This window comes from Loxodonta africana, chromosome 2 (genome assembly GCF_030014295.1).
Source record: "Loxodonta africana isolate mLoxAfr1 chromosome 2, mLoxAfr1.hap2, whole genome shotgun sequence".
Taxonomy (NCBI): domain Eukaryota; kingdom Metazoa; phylum Chordata; class Mammalia; order Proboscidea; family Elephantidae; genus Loxodonta; species Loxodonta africana.
This window is the reverse complement of record NC_087343.1, coordinates 110,928,098-110,949,003: the sequence shown is the minus strand read 5'-3', so window position 1 is coordinate 110,949,003 and position 20,906 is coordinate 110,928,098. Positions and strand designations below refer to the sequence as shown.

General features: G+C 35.7%; 1 protein-coding gene across 15 annotated transcripts in view; it reads right to left on the bottom strand.

Moving 5' to 3' along the window:
• The window catches only part of PAM (peptidylglycine alpha-amidating monooxygenase), a 338,792-nt gene that overhangs the window by 48,149 nt on the left and 269,737 nt on the right, over positions 1-20,906 (bottom strand). For 9 of the 15 annotated variants that reach the window (XM_064274462.1, XM_064274460.1, XM_023547920.2 and 6 more), the window contains 3 exons: positions 17,597-17,781; positions 16,265-16,336; positions 3,451-3,774 (listed from right to left, as the gene is read on the bottom strand). In XM_064274462.1, the coding sequence (XP_064130532.1) occupies positions 3,451-3,774; positions 16,265-16,336; positions 17,597-17,781 (581 nt within the window). The remainder of the gene's footprint in view (positions 1-3,450; positions 3,775-16,264; positions 16,337-17,596; positions 17,782-20,906) is intronic. The other 6 variants (XM_064274508.1, XM_064274512.1, XM_064274520.1 and 3 more) reach the window with 1 other exon arrangement.

The window sequence follows — 20,906 nt, the reverse complement described above, 5'->3', positions numbered from 1 at the left end:
TTTAGTTGCAAATGGGGATTTCTACTTGGTCAAACTGTTTGTATACTAATTGAGAAGGCATAAGCAAAAGAAATCTGTACCTATAGTTATTAGAACTGTAGAATGAGATAACAGGATGACTACAAAAAAGAACCGTTTCTCTCTCTCTACCTATCTGTCATCTATCTAATTTTATTTTTTTGTGAGCAGCAATATAGCAAAGTGATTAAAAAACCAGATTCTGGGGCAAGTCTGCTTGGCTTGGCTTTGAATCCTGGCTCCTTGGGCTGTGGTACTTTGGGCATAAGACTTAACCTTTCTATGACTCAGTTTCTTCCTCTGTGAAATGGGTTTATGAATAGGATTGTTGTGTGAATTAAGTGAGTTAATGCATGTTAAACACTTAGCCTGTCCCATAGTAAGTACCACATATGTGTTTGCTTTTCTTATTCTCCTTCCCTTTAGAGATGAAAATTCAGCAAAGTGAATGCCTTATTTTACCCTGGGAACTCTGTAAGACTTGAATCTAGAGGTAAGTATATGATTAAAATATGTTGAAAGAACAGATCTGGAGATAGAGTAGAAGCTGTCCATAAAAATGAGGTAAAATCTTAAGCCTATGATAAAGTAAAGACTTCCCAAGTTATCTGATGTGAGGTGTCACAAAAATGTAGCTGTATTTTCTGATGTCCAGAATTTTGCAATATATGCCAAATCAGGCTTCCATGTTAACATATACTAGTCCAATCAAATCTGACAGTTAGGATAGCTATTTGTAATTTATTTTTATAACTTAAAAATAATAAATAAATTTTAAATATATTATTCAACAAATTCAAGGCAACCAGAATAAAGAAATCTAAGATTTTGTTTCTAGTCTATTAAGCTGGCTCATATATATAATAATGGTAGGAACTGCTTTTCAGATACAGAAAAATACCCCTGAAATTTGAAAACGGTATTTTTTTCCAAGTGGCACGTAACACTTTTTATAATAATCTGTGACTTCATTAAAATGGTTTAATATCTCTAGGCCTCAGTTTCTTCATTTGATAATTAAGACCAGAAGGTCTTAAAGATATCTGAAATGAGTATGGATTATGCTATTAAGCAACAAAAAATTCCTTACATTTTTTGTTTCAATAATAACCTCGTATAAAAAGCTACTTTCTTCTTTGCAACTAACACAATTCCTGGTGGCAAATTAGGCACTTAGGGAGAGAGTTAATTCCTGCAGACCATTAGGGCCCCATTCTCAGTTTTGTGTGGAGAAAAGCAAGGGTAGAGGAGAAGCAATGCGAGGTTATTCATCAAATTTATTCCCCCTACCCACTCCCTGAGGAATATACTTAAGTTAGATTACTATTTTATTAGGACATTATATGCTACAAAATTCTACTTTCTACTTTCTTTTTTGCAAAATAAAATCTTCCTGAGAGTATGTCTTTCTCTGGCTTACACAAACAAACGACACAGCTTCAGGTCGCTATGAGTTGGAACCGATTTGAAGACATGTAAGAACAGCAACATTACTTTGTGTTAGATACCATATATGGTATGTTGGATATCATGTATGGTAGGCAGTGAAAAAACATGGAGAAGAAAAAAGCTTTTTAGAAATAGCATACCTAAAAATGAGTTTTGCCATTTTACATTTAATTTTTAAAAAGTTTTCCAATCAGAGTAGTGAGATAACATTAAAATAAATCATTTTGGAAAGGAAATACATGCACATTTCCCTTCTATAGTTAGGATTTGCATGGTATGTTTCTATGACTCATCGTTCTATTCACTTCAGTGACATTCATCCACATATTTAAAATAAAAGGAAACATCTTGAAACAGATCGTGGAGTAACATATTTCTCCTGAGCCCTACCATTTTGACCACTCTGTAAACTAGGAAATTTGGCAAGAAAATGTATTCCAGGTATTTTAAGCAATTCCTTCTTAGAAAAACTACGTAGGTGCCAAAGAATATAATGCCTTACATCTAACTATGAATTTTACATTGACGCTTACAATACCTATAAATGACTACAGTACATTTTCATAGCCAAGGATGAGAAACACAAGTCATGGGGATAAAGCATGCTGCAACTTTAACATTTCACTGCTGTTCTTCAAGACAGAACTCCATTCTAACCAGAGACCGTTTTACAATTCACTGTCCTTAGTAGAAAGGTTCCAACAGACACTCCAGTGTGTTTACAAAGGATAGAGAACGTAGTAAACTGCGGATTTCTAGGCACCTTACCCAGAGATGCCAATTCAGTTGTTCTGGGGTAGGATTCAAGAGTCTAGGTATTTCATAAGCACCTTAGGTGATTCTGATGCAAAGGATTGTAAGGACCACCTCTTGAGAAGCTGTCTTATTTGATCAATTTAGAATAGGTAAGAGCAGGCAGGGCTGATCTTATTTAAATATGAAGTAGTTAAACATCTAGGTTCTATTTTACGTCTTATAGAGACCATTAGGCAATTTCCAAAAGACAATGCTTGAACCTTCCGTGTGAGCAAAGGCACTGCATGCTAATTTTTTTCAATTATAAATAAAAATCAGCTGGGTGTTGAATAATTTATGGTTCCCTGCAAAACTGTATTTGAAAACATCAAGCTGGCAGCCTGTGCCATTCCAGCCCACGCATGGACAGCTGCCATGCACGCATATTCGTTACTTTTTTTGAGATTATCTCCACATGCTGCCTTATCTGGCTCTCCACATTAGCAAGTAACATGAAACACAATCAATATCACAGAGGCCATAACACAATCAAAGACAAAAATGAAGCATCCATAGCTTGCTGGCACAGAACCTGAAGGGAATAAGGTATTGCTCTCTAATTATGAAAGCCAATCCTAGTTAGAAATACAGATAAATCTGATAGTTATTAACTTGATGGAGGTCCTGTCAGAAATAACTACTCAACTTTCCAATTAAGATAGTAATTGATAATGGAACTAAAGAAACCAAAGTCATAAAAATGGTTATGTTTTACAAGTCAATTTGATGAGAATTTTGAGCGTGTAAGATTCCTTTGAGAGAAATTTAATCCTTAAGCTAAGGCAGTGAATAAACATTTCATACACTGGGACTTCACATATCAGGTTTTGAATTATCAATTTCTTTACACTTAGCAAAATGGAAAAGTGTTGATTTGGTAAGTATTTGTTACCCTGAATTTCATACGCCTTCCTCCCAGAAATGATCCAAACATATTTGGTCCTTGTAGTTCTGTCTCACTGACTGATCAGAAACTAAATTTATGTAGTATTGGACCAAAATAAAAAGAAAAAACTCATAAAAGAAAGATGGTATCTGATAAATAACCCAAATCTGAGTGACATTTTTTCCCGAGTGCTTTTTATTGATAATATTTTTTTCATTCGTTAATTTTTATTCCCTTCAGGTTTTGCTAATGTGGATTGTAGCCCTCAGCATTTTATTCCATAAAAGAAGCCCTAAACGCACCTCCTGTGTGTTCTGGTTCCCAGGTGCCTTCACCAGGTAGGGGTTGCTGTAATGAGATAACTCTGTTCTCTGCTGGACTCAGAGTAGATTCTAGTCTGTGGAATTTGTGGATTCTGTCTCTGACAAGAATAGTATTGCCCCTCTCCTCATGTTCTGCACCCTCTCTGGCATCAGATCGACCCAGGTCCTTCTTTTGGACTACGTTTGCAATCTCGGCTACCAGGTCTGACTCTGATTCTGCCTTTTCTGTAGGGTTATATTTATGCACATGAACAACATCTTCCCTTTCTCCTAGCAGCTTGGAAAGAAGTGAATAGAAATCACCTGTGAAAACAAGAGAAGAGATAAAGGAGCATGGGTTGGTAAAATAGCAAGGTTTACACAATGCTGTGCCTTACAAATAACATCTCCTGATTCTTCATAAATAAGTGAATGAGGAGGATATTCCCAAAAGAGATGATTTTCTAGAACAATAAAGGAGTTCTATGCCTTCACGTTTCATTTTATATACGACCTACTTCTTTCTGTTATTTCAGGAGCCCAGAACACTACATAACCTCTATGAACATATTAACAAGACATAATAATGCATGTGTGGTTGCACACCAAGTTTCAATAAATGGCTCCCACAGTGTAGCTGAGCGGATTTGGAAGTCAGAGTTTGTAAGGTTTCTAAAATAAAATATTATCAACAGCTACTTCAGGTAACAGCTATCTTCACAGGCAAACCCTTCCAACTTGTCTTTGAAAAGCATTTAAAGTGTAATCTGCAAGAGATTAAATATATATTTTTCAGCAGGTGCACTAAAACACAAGAAGTCTAACAGATACGCATTCGCATGCCCAGTGGGAAATCAAACTTTTATTATTATTATATTGTTAGCAGTGCTACTTTAAATACCTCCAGTTGTTCCTTTTTAAAACAAGAAATGAACACATCCCAGAAAAATTATTTTGTGAGAAAATAGCATTTTTAAATCAGTTTCAAACAAAAGAGAAGGTTTTAACAAACTAATATTACCGGGATGATCCATCATTAAAATGTATTTCATGCCTTCCTGTACTAAGGAGTAAATTTAGATATAATAATCCAATTCTATGAAAACAAATTACTTATACTATGACAAATACAAAATATGACTCCAGAAAGTTCATGAAGCACTTTTGTCCTTATCACTTACATCTATGGCTTCAAACCCATTAAAAATATATTAACTGTGTGCATACATATACTCACACACACAAACCTGCTTTCTTAAGCCAAACCCAAAGGCAATCAATCCACAGCTCTTCCTTTTCCTCATCGTATTCTAAATGCTGCTAATGAAGAAATTACTTATGACTATGGAGTCCTATTGCTTAAACTTTAATTACATTTGCAGTATTATCAGATAACATTTATAAAATCATTTTTCACGACCATTAGGACATAAAAATGATAACTGGTTTAGCCATGATACATTCCACTAAAGAATACACTGTTAAGAAAACGGTGCAAGGGGACAGAAAATCTTTCCAAAATGATGCTGAAATCCTGTCTTGTTTACAAACAGTCTTGGTGTAATGACTCAAAGTAGGTTTCCAATTCCTGCCAGCACAAGCAGCCTATCCCAGGTGAGGTCTTCAATCAGAAAATAATTACCAAGGAATAGGGCCAAACTCAGCAAAATGAACAAAGCAAATCACAACTCAACCAAATGCGTTAGGCACAGTGGCATTCTGCCTCACGGAAGAGCAATCAATCCATTACTGCTAAACTCTCCTGTCCCAGACATGGGCTAAATATAGTTTAATATGCTGTTGTGCAATGAAACATTTTATATAAAGAATAAAATTCACAACTATTTCAGGGGCAGATTCTCAAACCTGAATCAATGTCATCAAAAACCAAAAAGCTCTATCTTTCGAGAACACAGGCACAGAACTATATGCATAATCTTTCAGGTTTTCAGTGAAAAATCTAAAAGCTATGATAAAATATCAAATGCAGGGTACTCTGGTACCTTTGAAATTATCATTGAGCAAACGCTTTTAAAACTCATGCGATAGGCTTGAACGCAGTTAGGTTGCACCGGGCTTGTAAGAACCCAGATTCAGAGTTGCATCTCAACAGATCTCATTACATGGGAACAAGACCACTAGATGGCTATCTCATACATCCTAGTTCGCAAGCCTGAAAGGCTTTTTCTCTTCTGGTGTACTGGGTATATAAATCCTGAAATGTTAATCATTTTTTCTGAGTCATATTAAGATCTTTATTAGGAAATATATCTAACTTTGAGTTTAACGGAGGAAGTAGAATATAAATGGAGATTGGGTTGTCCCTGCCCCAGTCTCATCTCCCTTCTTTCTTTTCAGTTTATGCTCCAGCCATATTGGACTTTCATGCCTTCGAATGTCATCTCTAAGGAGATGTTTCCTCTGCCTGGGACCCTCTCTCTTCCTAGTAACTGACTAGCTCCTCAGCCTTCAGGTTTTTTTTTAGGTGTCACATCCAGAAGCCTTCTCTGAAATTCAAGTTTATGGCTATATGCTCCTACAACACTCTGGTCTTTCCCTATGACCTCCTTTATTGCATTGTATTTATCATGCATTGTAATTGCCTCATTTTTTGTCTGCATGTCACACTAGTGTTTGAATCCAGCCTTGATAGTAGCTATTTTGTGCCTTTAAGCAAGTTATTTAACATTTTAAAGATAATGACAACTACCTTTCTGAATTATTTTGTGGATTTGAAGAAGATAAAAAGAAAAAAAGAAAAAAAAACTAAACCAGTTGCCATTGAGTCGATTCCGACTCATAGCAACCATACAGGACAGGGTAGAGCTGCCCCATGGGGTTTTCAAAGCTGTAATCTTTATGGAAGCAGATTGCCACATCTCCCTCTCGAGGAGCAGCTGGTGGATTTGAACTGCTGACCTTCTGGTTAGCAGCCAAGGAATTACGCGCTGCGCCACCAGGACTCCTTTTGAAGAAGATGAAAAAAAAAACCAAACTCATTGCCACTGAGTAGATACCGACTCAAAGCGAGCCTATAGGGCAGAGGAGAACTGCCCATAGGGTTTCCAAGGAGCGGTTGGTAGAGCTTCTAACTGCCGACCTTTTGATTACCAGCTGTAGCTCCTAACCACCGTGCCACCAGGACTCCTTACATCATAAAATAGGTACCGCTAATGATAGCTATTATAATTACTAACTGAAAAGACAAACTCTAATCAAATACTGGAACTTTTCATAATGGAAACTGCCACTGCCCTCAGAAGCCCCCTTGAAATTTACAGCCCTTTATTTTCTCAACAAGGAACCTTGGTGGTGCAGTGGTTAAGTGCCCAGCTGCTAACCAAAAGGCCAGTGGTTTGTACTCACCAGCCACTCCGTGAGAAAAAGATGTGACAGTTTGCTTCTGTAAAGCTCACAGCCTTTGAACCTCATGGGACAGTTCTACTCTGTCCTATAGATTCACTATGAGTCACAATTGACAGGATTGATTTTTTTGGTTGTTTTCTCAAAAAGTTATTATGGTTGCTATTTGATTATTTGATTCCTGGCTTTGCCAAAGAAGGCTGTATCCACACTTTCATCGTTTTTACTCTATGTTTCAAAGAAGAACTGTCCTTACTCTAGTGTTGTGCCTACCACTAGTACTTTCAGTGCCCCCTAGAGCCTTTCTTACCTGCTTTCTTTTCTGGCTTGGACAGAAACGCCCAGGCTATAAATACATTCACTTTGGGCTTATTTTGAGTGGTGGTGGAGAGTTGGAGAAACCCTCCTCTGATATTCCATTCCTTTCGGGCTTTTCCATCTTTCACCTTCACTGTCCACCAGAAATTTCTGTGAAAGTGGAAATATTCTGTATCTGCACTGTCCAACATGACTGCCACTAGCATATGGCTATGAACACTTGTAATATAGCTAGTGTGACTGAGGAACCTAACTTTTTTTGCCATAGGTGGCTAGTTGCTATGATATTGGACCTACAGGGATACTTGCTGCATTATCCTTCCTCACATCCTCTTCCTTCCCCGATATCAGGCATGTGCTTTCACTTTCTACTTCACCACTATTATGACTTCTGTACAGTTGCTCAAGAGCTCCTAACTGTAAAACCAGTAGATTCTTCACCTTCCCCTACTTGGTCAGCACTGTTGGAAGTCCCTTTCAGGAACTCTTTCCTTCTATCTCCAGATCTTCTCCATCTTTGCTTCCTCTTCTTCTGCCCAATTCATAAAAATGCTGGTGTTTCCTGAGGTCTATCCTTTTCCTCCCTGGCTAAGACCTCTTCCTGCCAAGCAATCTCAGCTGCTTACAAGGCTTAAACCACTATCTCCAGGCAAATGACTCCCAAACCTGGAGGTCCCCCTAGCACCAAACTGGTATAGAGAACTGCCTCCTGGGAATTTCCACTTGGATGTGTCTCACAGGCATTTTGAATTCAACCTGTCTAAAATCTAGCTCTTAATCTTCTCCTTATACTTTATATCTTCTTAAAGTATCTCTCTCAGTGATGACACTGAATTTTGGGTAAATCGATCCAGAAAACCAAATTCGTCCCTCTCTCACCTTATACATCAGTGAGTCACCAAGTCCAACCTGTACTGACTTGTCAACATCCTCTTTTTCCTATCACCACTCCTCATCTGGGGTTCTTATCATCCTGATTGGCATGCTGAGAGATTCCTTACCTTTTCCCTTGGAAAAGACACTGTTCCCACCTTGAACGTTGAAATCTGTCTAGGTGGTAACAAAGCTGCTCTAACTGAAAGGAGTCCCTGGGTATTGCAAACTGTTCATGTGCTCAGCTGCTAACCAAAAGGTTGGTGATTCGAGTCTCAGAAGAAAGGCCTGGCGATCTACTTCTGAAATGTCAGCCATTGAAAACCCTGTGGAACACAGTTCTACTCTGACACACATGGGTCTCCATGTGGCAGAGTCGACTTGATGGCAACTGAAAAAAACTGTAAGGAACTGCCTTGTTAAAAAAAAAAACCTTGGACACTCCTGGATTATATCCCATAGCTACCTCTTCCTCAGCTCTGTCAACCTATGTATTTCTGGGTAGTGTTCTTCATTCTATTCTGTGGCCCACTGCTAAGGTGACCATATAATTTATTTCCCAACCTGGGACACTTTGAGAAAGAAAGGGGTGTTACTAATAATTACAGTAAGCATAAACAGGGACAGTCCTGGAAAAACTAGGATGTATGGTTAACTTACCTATTGTTCACAGAGATAACATATTATAAGTTATATATAAGTAGTTTATTAAAACTACAAATAATAATAAAGAATAGCAGTGAATGTTTCTGAGAGATTAGCATGACCCAGTCACTCTGCTGAGTGATTTATAAAATTTAACACATTTAATATCTATGTGATAGGTATTATTATTCTCATTTTACAGATGAGGAAACAAAGTATAGTACCAACCCCATGGTCACACAGCTGGTATGAAGTTGAACTGGGATTCTAAAAAGACAGCCTGACCAAGAGACCTACCTTCTCAACTGATCATTATACTGGATCCAAGTTCCCCTCTTTTTACTGTACTGGCCAATAAATTATTTCCTGTGAATTCACCTCAGACATGTCAATTTTACAATACTCAGTTTTTCTTCTTTTTAAAGTAACTGTCTTCTGAGCTCAGGTGCTCAGCGAGAGAATATGAACAAGTTCCTCTCTGTCCCATCCTGGCCTGTCTGCTCCATATTATAACCCAAGAAGCTCATACCCAGTCAATTCATAAATACCATAGTGATATGCACAAAGCTGGGTTAAAGAATGATGACACGTTTTCTTTGGTGTGAAAAAGTAGAATTTTTTGTTCTCCTCAATAGTTCTTACTTACCACTGGCATGTATGATCAAATTCCATAAGATGTTCTAAAAATGTTTTTTTGTACACTTAAATTGTCTATGGAAGGGACAAGTGGCAAGATTTTATATATAAAAATAAAAACCTCTCATTTCGTACCCTGTCATATTCCCAGTGACTAGTATAATGCTATCACACAGCCTACACTCAATAAATGATTCTGGAGTAAGTAAGTTTGGTTAAAATGTTACCCCTTGTGCCTGCATCAGTAGGAATTAAAAAAAAAAAAAATTCCATGATGATTTTAGCATGCAGGAGTTCCCATTTCTTCCTATCTCCTCCTTAAACTTTGATTCTTATGAAATGCAGAAATGCTCTCTGTACTCAGTAATTTGGCAGAGTTTGGTATTTGGGTTTGGTATTTAGAAAATGCAGCTGTAGTAGCAGCTAATGCGTTGGGAAAAGGAAAGCAGCACAATACACAAGAACCTAAAACACTACAAATTAAAATCCAAGTTTGAAAGTTGTGTTCTCTCATTAGCTACCTTATAGCTCAAGTGGGCAATTTTCTGTCTAGCAAAGACGACTCACTATTTCTTACCCTCAGGTTGGAAATTTCTCTGATTTACTTTCAGAAATGTCTCAGCGTGGATATTTCTCTGATTGACTTTCAGGAATATGGTGGCAATGAACTAAAATGGATGGAAACATACATTGAAAAATTGCCCTATGAGGTTTTTAATTTTTTAATTAAATAAAACGCTTCAAGATTATTGGATTCGAAAATAATTACCTATATGTTTAGGTGTAAAACCTTAATTGAGGTAGGTAATTTTATTTTTAAAATGATCAAGAACTTCTTGGTAACACACTTCAGAATATAAATTCTCGTTTCCCACACAAATCACTAGTATTTCATTACCTTGGTAAAACAAAGAGCTCCAGTTATTGCTTATTGCTATGTGATTTCCATGGTACATGGGAAGCAAACAGGATGTCCATCAGCAGTTTAACTACTGATAAAATATGCCAAGTAACCAATCTAGCGAGATTACGAACTAGCAATGCAACTGATTAATGTGAGGGATATGAGAAATAGAAAAATAAAAGCATTCCTTTTTATATATTAATATTTTGTTTTATGACTCAGTAGTAATTGACTTTCCCTTCTGGTAAAAGTCAATTTGGTTTATTGACTGTTTACTTACTACTAACCTAGAACATTAATCCTGTTAACCTCAGAGAAGTAAAACACATGAACATGATGACCAGCTCAAGGATCAAACAGGAAGTCAACTTTATTACCTTTTTTCCTTTATAAGACTCCTGACTGGAAAACATTTGGAAGCAGGCTTTGCTTTTTTCTTTTTTAAGCAAATTAGACAAATATAAAAAAAAAAAAAAAAGGAGAAACCAGGAGATGATGGCTTTTGCAACTACCATGCACACAGATCTATATCTGAAAGCCCAACTGTGTGATAAATGATCATTCACCTCTGTCTATTCTAAGGAAACCAATTCAAAGCAACTGTCTAGTCAGCCTCCCAGAGCCTTGGGGGGTATTTAGAATTATTTTTGATAGATGAGTTCAATAAATAAAGACTGGTGTGCTGCTCATAAATCATAACAAACCAATAGATTTTTAGTGAATGGGCGTATAAACAAGAATTCTATCTTCTTTAAAAGAGCAAAATGACATTGAGAATGCTTGGAATTAGCCAAGGAGATGCTAATAAAATCATTTATATTTTATTAGAGCGTCAAGGAAATGTCCTATTCTGAACATGGCAAAGAAATGTAAATTTTAGCTATATTCAGCCTTGTTCCATTCTTCCATTAATGGCTTATAAACTGTTACTATAACGAGTTTTTACAGTAGACTATTGTCTTTTTAACATGCAACCTTTTTCCTTGATTCTGCTTATTTGATAAAACATGCCAATGGTAATTCATTTTTGTTAGCATAAAACCACTGTGAAATTATTCTGTTTCACAGAAGGTGTCTGAAGACCTTTATTTATCAGGGGTCATGGAATGTTTTCCCTGTACGAATTGTATTTTTATCATATTCTCCCTGTCCTGGGAATATAGTAGCTCATGCTGACCTTTGAGTAGAAAGATTGATTATATGAGGGCACAAAGACTACAATGAGAAGAGTCTGGAGCTAACTGAATAAAACATGTTAAAGGCTCTTTCTGTAAAAAAAGAAATGCTGTGTCCAGAGCATAATGTACGATAACAAGGACACACTGGTATTGTCAATTTTCACTTTGAATTCTGCCTAGATTTTTTTAAAATATATTGAATCTTCCAAACATAATTAACATAAACTTCAACGCTATACATATACTTTGACTTTTAAAGGAGGAAAACACTACAATTCAGAACTGGAAACCCTGGTGGCATGGTGGTTATAAGCTCAGCTGCTAACCAAAAGGTTGGCAGTTCAAATCCACCAGGTGCTCCTTGGAAACTCTAGGGGGCAGTTCTATTCTGTCCTATAGGGTCACTATGAGTTGGAACTGACTCCATGGCAACGGGTTTGGGTTTTTTTTTTTTTTGGTAGATGTAGTTGTGTAAATTCTTGCTAGAGTATAGTTGCTAAGTTTCTTGTTTTAGCCCATATTCCTTGATTAAACAATGCTGACAGAAAGCTCAGTTTGTACATTTAGTATAAGAAACATATAAAAGAAACCATAATGTGTAAGACATAATGAGAACTTTTAAAACATGTTTTAGTTTTTGTAAAGTGTGTCAAAGAGAAAAATTTAATTTTAAGGTTTTTCTTCCCACTAAACCAAATATTAATTGTAAAATAATTCCTGACCCAAAGTTAATCCCGCCAGCAGCTTTTCTTCCATCCAAAATTGCTAATCTTTTCTTTCCTGTTCAAAGCCAGGCTTACTTAAATTTCAAGTTCTAAAGGTATCATGGCTGCAGGTGGGTAGAGGGCCAGAGAGGTCACCTAATGACCTGATATCAGTTGATTTCAGTAAAAGGGGGACGACAGGGTTCAATCAATTATGTTAAGTTTAATCAACGGTTGATCTTCTATTCTTCTCCCTTCTCTTTATAAGCTTTATTGTAACTGGTGTACTTCAAGTCATTTGTTTATTTTTGGGGAATCAGAATGGTCTCCCTATATGCATACAGAATAACTGTTCAGAAAAAGCTGATGTTTTCATTTCTTTGAGTTTTGATTATTTTTAACATTGCCTACCATAATATATAAGTGAAGGATGTGTGTGTGTGTGTCTGCTCTAGAAAACCCCAACACTACCCTCCTCATTCCATACTGTCTCCTAGAATTCATTTCTACCACTAAGAATCACTGTCTAATTGGATTTTATTATTTAGTTTATTATACTTATTATATATATAGGTAATTCTTCAATGTACTTTGTTTAAATATCCATTAGTGTTTTTCTGCATGCAGGCAGACATAACCAACTCATTCACAGGTAGGTTCACCTATATACAGATAGGCCATTTCCAAAGCAGTACAGAAAATAATATACACATATTATGTGTTTGGCTGCTAACCAAAAGGTCAGCAGTTCGAATCCACCAGCTGCTCCCCGGAAACCCTATGGGGCAATTCTACTCTGTCCTATAGAGTCACTAGAAGTCAGAATCAACTCAACAACAATGGGTTTGGTTTTGGCTTTTATGCAGCCATTAAAAATCATGCTTTCCATTAATTTTTTTAGTTGAAGGAAACATTCAAGACATAATGTTTAAAATAGAGGACACAAAACTGTACACACATTATGATCCAAATACTGTTAAAATATTACACATACGTCTAAGATTTACCTTATTGCAAACTCTGTAATAGAGACAGCAGATGTAGATAAAGATAACATGGTAGGTTAGCATGTTTGTAAGCAGAGGCTGGGACAACACTACGTTGATTCAAACAACTCAGAGGGCTCCTTTGAACTCTAGTTAATTTCCAATCAAGATTAACATTCTGACAAAAAAAAATATAGCTAGAGATTTTAGTGGTATTTCAAAGGAAATATTTACTCTGAGAAACAGAGGATTAGATAAATCCATGTTAAACCCATGTTTAAAATATCATTGGTTTGCTTTGATTTTTTTTTCTCCATGTTGGAGATACCACCACTTCTTGACCATCTGTGGTAAAGCTATGTTTCTTTTTATTCAGCCTATGGGATAAGAGAATTGTCTCTGTTTGTCTGTCTGTCTCTCTTTTTTTCAAACTAACTTAATAAAGGTAGTCCCTTCTTTCCAAAAATAAGCCTTGACCTTAATCTTCCTATTTTCTAATGTACTAAGAAAGTGAAAAAAGAAATCAGTGTTTGTATTATCCAGATAGAACTATCTGTATCATTCAGCCACTAACTGGCATAGTGTTTGCCTCTGTGTACCTGTACTGTGATGCTTTATCTTTCCTTCCTGTTCTACAACTGTCTGTTTCCTGTGGGGATTTGGCATCTTCTGTGTGACCAACATAGATGGTGTCCATTAAAACTTGTGGCTAGCTCAACTGAGGTGATATAAGAACTTTAATTTATTGGGGAGAGAAAATATTAAAAGAATCAATATAAACAGAAGTACTTGAACATAAATTGTCTTGGCCAGAAAGCCACAATAAGGTGAAGAGTTAAGTTTTAGGGCTTGCTTTAAAAATCAGCATATATAACATAATTGATATGAATAATTAGAGCCTTCCTATTAGCTACTTGGTCGACTTGACTCCTCAGGGAAGATCTACAAATAGATGTTTGTGCAAACAAATATCTATATGAAAAAGCACTCAGTAATGAGTAGATGTGGCCTATGTATTACAAGGAGATAGACTGAGACCATCTGTAAATCAAATGAATTATATGTACAAATAGGTACTTGGTATATTTCTGTATTTCTCCTTAAATTCTAGGTCAGTGGTCCTCAGAGACCAGTAGGATAATACATAGGCTATGCTTTTGGTCCTCCACATAATCTAGGAGGTGGTATTTGGATGGAACCATTAATTTCAACATATGAATATCACAGCCTGTTTTCTGCAAATGAAAATTGAGTCTGAATAATGCTTTGTTTCTTTCCCAAGTTAAATCACTCTATTTTCATTCATAAGTATAGGAAACCAAAAACTACAGAAAAATAATTTCTTGTATGTCTCTATAGCATTCTTTTTGGCACCAATAAGGGTTTGGGTATATTTAAACTTCTGAATGTATATGTTATTAAAAAAAGAAAGTGTAAATGAATGGCAAAACATGAACTATTTTAAATAATTTGATTTGTATCCATATGTAACACCCTCTAAATCCTACTATTTGGAAAGAACAGATTAAACATTACAGTTGCTTTGTAGTATCAATAACAAAACCTCTGGGTTTCCTTCTTTCAGAGGTTTCAATGTCTCCCTTGATAAACTCGACTAACTTCAAAAGAAAAACATAGTCTAGCCTCAGTTTCCATAGAAACATACGGTTTTACAAGATGCATCTACTAAATAGTGGTCTCATTTCATACTGTATTATATATATATATTGGTATTTGGAAATGTATCCTAAGATGAGTCAAATTATTTCAAAGACATACACGCCAAACAGTAAATTCAATGTCAAAAATTTTTATTTCATGTCTGATGAAATTTCAGTACAATTAAACACTGTTAATACTGTGATTTAGGGTGCTACTCCTTACAAATCTATACACCAAACCAAAAAACCAAACCCAGTGCTGCTGAGTCAATTCCAACTCATAGCAACCCTATAGGACAGAGTAGAACTGCCCCATAGAGTTTCCAAGGAGCGCCTGGTGGATTTGAACTGCCACCTGTTTGGTTAGCAGCCGTAGCACTTAACCACTATGCCACTAGGGTTTCCAATCTATACACAGGATTGATAAATAAGCTCTATTAAGTCACATTCAATAACCAACTAGTGTAAATCATCATCCTGGTTTTGACCGAACACAAAAATAAAAACAACTTTGAGCTGGGTTGTATTTTTTAAAGGACATTTTGTTAGAATGAGACATTAAGAACATACCCTATAATTTAAAAGTCTTTACAGTTTACCTTATTCTTCTCTCAGAGTGCATTTTTCCTCTTTTGAAAGTGTGAATTCTTTAATTTTGCAAAAAACTATTAGTGCAAGAGTGGCATCTTTGACCTAACCTAATACGAGATATACTGGAGAATCCCAATAGCAGTTTACAATGTCCAAAGAATCTGAAACTTCTATATGTTTCTAACAGAAATGTCCTGCCTATTTCCTGTATACTTTATACGGTCAGTAGAAATGTATCTGCATTAACATTAAAATGGTTTAAAATGTATCACATCTAAGTGAAAAAGGATTTAATAAGATCACATACCCAAACACCTAACACAAAGTACCATCTTCCAAACAACAGGCAAGAAACCAAGATTCAGGAGAGTAATTTTTCAGTACTAGTACATGCAATATATGAAATATAAGCATCAAACATTACCACTTCAAATAAATAGAACAGAGTAAGAATGATGCTTTCTTAATTCATCAGATGGCAGCTTAATATAAACCCACAAATGCACAGGACAATAATCCCTCCTACCTTGCTGAAGACAGAGAAGAATGACTTACGGAGGTTTAATTCTTAATTTCTTTTTTCTTGAACTTCAAATATAGTTAATGAACAAACCATACAAACATAAAAAAATTAAATGGTAAAGGTCATTAGATTTCAAAAACCACTGAAAGTTTCTAACGATTGTATTTATACTTTTTTGTACATAAAAATTACAACATTAAAGGAACTAAAAAAATCTAAAGGAATTATTTTACACTAATGAATTTTACTTTCAAGGACGAAGTACAATAATTGACCATTTCCTTATGAATTATGCATTATATAAGACTATAGCAATTCAGTGTTGGGAACTGATAAAGACAGACCTAAAATATCTCAATAACTTTACGACTTGGTTGCCTGTTTGGAAAATGAATAATTTTATAGGCCTAGTTACAGAAATTGCGTACATACCCTGGTCTAATACTTCCTCCTCTTCCCGTTTTGGTTGCTGTAGCAAAGAAGGCTTATCTTTGTTCTCTGTTTCTGTAAAGGATCAAAGAAGCTGAGAATAAATTTGCAGTATATGTTGCACACTTTAAGTACCTTACTGGAAAAATGCCATCAATGTAAAAATATTATTCAGGATCTTGTGTTTCATAAAAACAACAGTTTCAAGAATTTATATGCTACAATACTCTAATGCACACACACATACCAATTACCAGACTTCGGACTTAATAACTAGGTCAACTGCCCTTTGAGTAATATATATATGCTCATTGCCGTCGAGTTGACAGAACAGAGCAGAAATGCCCCCATAGGGTTTCCAAGAAGCATCTGGTGGATCTGAACTGCGGACCTCTTAACCACTGCACCACCAGGGCTCCGGAATATATATATATACATATAAATATATATGTATATAAATATAATATACATATATAATTTTTAAAAATGCATGAACTGTTGATATTTATTTTTTAGCTGATATTTATTTTTTAACTGAACTTAGCAATATTTAAGGATATTTTAAGAACATTTTAAGACACATTCTATAAATTTATTTATTATTCCTAATAAATGATCTGATTGCTATGCTAACTTCTCTCATAAAACCTCCACTGGCAAGAAATAAGAGGCTTCTCTGGCATTTTAAGATTGGACTTGTAAAAATCAGCAAAGTCCCAGCATATTTTATTCAATAAAACAAGGGGTGGGTTTTGCAACTTTAAACTAAAGAAAGACAGTCAGTAAGACCATTTTGTAGATGAACGGTAAGTTAAAGAACAATTTTGAGAGTGAGACCAAAAAGGCCAAGACTAGAAATGACTCACAAATCAAGAATTGTTCTTTGCTTGAAGAGGCCCGTTAAACAGATAATTTAAGGTATGGCTGGAAATGATTCCATTTCCATTATCAATTGTAACACTCTCTAGAACACGGTGCATAAATTCATAAACTGCATAGGTCATTACCAGTTATGGGAAGAATGAGATGGAGAAACCTGAAAACATGAATTAAATGAAGAAAGGTCTACATTTATGGGGTTGGTCCCAAAACTAATCCTTTTCATCACTGACAGAAATTTTTCTCGTTCACTGTTTCAATGGGAGTAGACCAGAATGGGAAGACAGGATATGAAAAAGAGGAAAAAGGGAATGAAAGTATGTGTGTACATGGGATTGCTTGAGAGAAGAAAGGAATACAGATGATTTGAAATATTAATCACATAGTCAAGTAAAATACATAAGTAAATATGAAATACAAAATGATACGCTACTTTAAATTAAACACCAGGTTTACCTTTGTGATGGCCATGCATCATAACCGTATCAGCCTTCACAGGAACGGGAATACTGGCCTCCGGTGGTATGGTTCTGAACACGTCTGGGACTACGTTCTGTGTACAGGTCATAAATGAAACTGCATGCCTGGCTTCCATGTAATACATAACGTATAAGTTGCACATTTCATCAGCAGATGTGCCACTGCAGGCAAAAAAAGAAAAGAAAAAAAAAAGGAGACACAACGTGTCAGCCATATTCACATAAAACATGTTCTTAATGCAAGAAAATGCAACCAGTAAAAACATCAGCAGTGAATTCAAAGGTGGAAATGGGCATTTATTTTACAGCTTCCATTAAAACCCACCAGAGATTTCAACATTCAAAGCACATCGCCAAAGACAGGCATATTTCCATTTAATAATGGAGTGCCAGTCTGCAGCATGGATACCACCAAATACCAGAGATGGGCATTTTTAAATAGCTAAGAGGTATTTTCTTTTCTTTTCTAAATTCTTTTATTCCTTAGTTCTTCTCCATTTGCTAAAACTCATATATTGGGCAAAGTACTTTTCTCATGGAAAATCTAAATTATTTACTTAATAACAATAAAATTCAGAATACTTCAACAGACATATCATATATTACTCACAAGTCTTTAAAAATGGCTTTTTTTCACTTAACAAGGAGAGTCTGGAGCCTTGTTTTTGTTAATTGTCCCCTTCCTCATGGTCAGATGAACCTAGAATTGTATGCTGATGCTAAAACATCCTAAGTGTATCCCTGATATCTGACTTGGCAACCGGACACCTACAGCTGGGGAGAAAAGAATGCCTCGGGAATGATACAAAATGAAATCAGCACTAATCTCTTCCAAGGGCTCGGATATGAATGGACAAGTGCTGTACAACTGAATGACTCAGTGATAAAAAGAGATTTTAAAACAGTGAAATGGACATTTCCAAGAAAAAAAAAAAGAATCCAAATAATATAAATAATCTCTAAGAGTTGACAAACCATGTTTTCTTCTTCCTCAGTTCACAGGGAGTATTATTTCATTCTCTTTTTTACTATTAATAGGAAGGAGTTGGTTAGGTATACCTTCAGGAAACTTGTATATACCAAAATGGCCTGGGCAAAGGAACATTTCCTTCTTAGTATTAGTGTGGACATTTTTTAGCCATCCTACGCTAATAAAAAACAAGCTATGAGGTGGACTATTTGCTGTACAGAAAAGCGTCAGTGTTGACTTTTCCAGCAGTGTCACGCAACATTCACTTGTTCACCATAGCAACAGTAATGACATCAGCAAGAAAAAAAATAAAAATCTTTTCCAAACAGGGATTTGGTTTCTCTAAGCTTTGAAAATGTAGAGCCCCTGAGAGACCACAGGAATGAGCCACTGCCATGGAAAGCTGTGTATGTTTTAAAAGAATCATTTGGCTTCTCGCTCCCTGAATCTGATATACCTGTCTGTGTAACTGCCTCTCCTGTGAAATATAAGCAAATAGTGAAGCGCAACCCCTAACACACACCTGTTCACTACACATATCTTTGTGGTGTCAAAACACTATTTCTAAGAATTACATTTTAACAGTCTTGGTGTTGGTCAAAAAAATTCTGTGTTATAAAAGGAATGATTATCACCAAAATAGGCCAGAGCTTCACACCCTATTATCCTTCCCCAGTCTGTTCAGAGGAAACCCTGGTGGCATACTGGTTAAGTGCTACAGCTGCTAACCAAGAGGTCGGCAGTTCAAAATCACCAGGCGCTCCTTGGAAACTCTATCGGGCAGTTCTACTCTGTCCTATAGGGTCGCTATGAGTCGGAATCAACTCGACAGCAGTGGGTTTGGTTTTTGGGGGTTTACTCTATTCAGAATGAGAAAGCATGCATAGACTGAGAGGGAACAAGGAGGGAAAAGCAATTTAAGATGTGACTCCAGTTTAGAAAACCTTGAATCATCTTGCAGAAAAAGAAAGCAAAATAATCATGCAAGCTTCTCAAATTAATGACAAAAACTTTAATAAATTCCAGGGATCATATAAAAATCCACAAAACCTGTAACTAATCCATGGATGGTAGATCCCATATTTTATCTGTTTGGGAATATCATGTCCACGCTTCTTTGACCAAGGGACATATACACATACCCAGTAGCATATGTAATAGAACCAGCATTCTGGTATCTTTCCTTATCATTAAAGGACAAAACAACAGTAACTATAACTTCTGGTCTACATGTTGTTGGTTCTCTGAGCCGGCGTGTCCTCTGTTACATAAATAGAAGTATTTTTTTCTGTGAATTCTTACTATGTTATGTTTATAAAATATATACAGAGGGAGTTCTAGAATTATTTCACTTCTCCCAATTTTCTTCTAAAGTACCATTTCTAAAACTTTTACAATGGAATTTTATATATATAAATATTTTATTGTGTTTTTGGTATACCATGGAACTTTGATCCTTGAAATGCTTATAAATAACTTGAGAAAAAGTTGTTCTGCAACCCAATACGAAAATGTTTGTTTACACAAATTAAACAAGATTTTGTACTTCAGGAGTCCTCAGAGTAATACACAGTGTGCTCATGACACTCTATGGGGGAGATACAGTGGGCAGCCAACTGCCAAATGAATCTAATCAGGCTCCTTTGACTTACTGCACATCCTATGATATAATTTAAGAGAAGTTGTACCATGATTCTTATGAATTACTGTTACATTGGTTGAAATATAATCCTAGCATTGTCTAGGAATAACAAATCAAAAGCATTTCTCCATTATAAATAAATAGTCTGTAAACATAGGTAAAAACTTATTAATATTTTTAGGTAACACCAATCATAATACAATATTTATGTGTAGTATAGTTATAAAGAACTAAAGGTATACACATAGATATGTACATAGATATATCTACAGAAATGATTTATACCACGTTTAAATAAGAACAGATATATCTAATGTCTATTTATATAATGCTCCCCTCCCTCTCTCCCTTTCTATCCATCCATCCATCCATCCATCCATCCATCCATCCATCCATCCATCCATCCATCCATCATTCCATCTACCTATCCATCCATCTACCCATCCATCCATCCACATAAACATATAGTTTAAATTTCACAAAATATCTATTAGGAATTTGAGAAACAATGTCACAAAGCTTCAAAATAATTAAATACAACATTTTGTTAACACATATTCCCCCAAATAAAATTTTTGGTGCTTTCTTGTTACATGGATATTTGAAGGCCTTGTTTTAATATGTATTTGAAAGGAAGTTGTACTAAAAGTAAAAAGGATTTATTTCAGATAAATA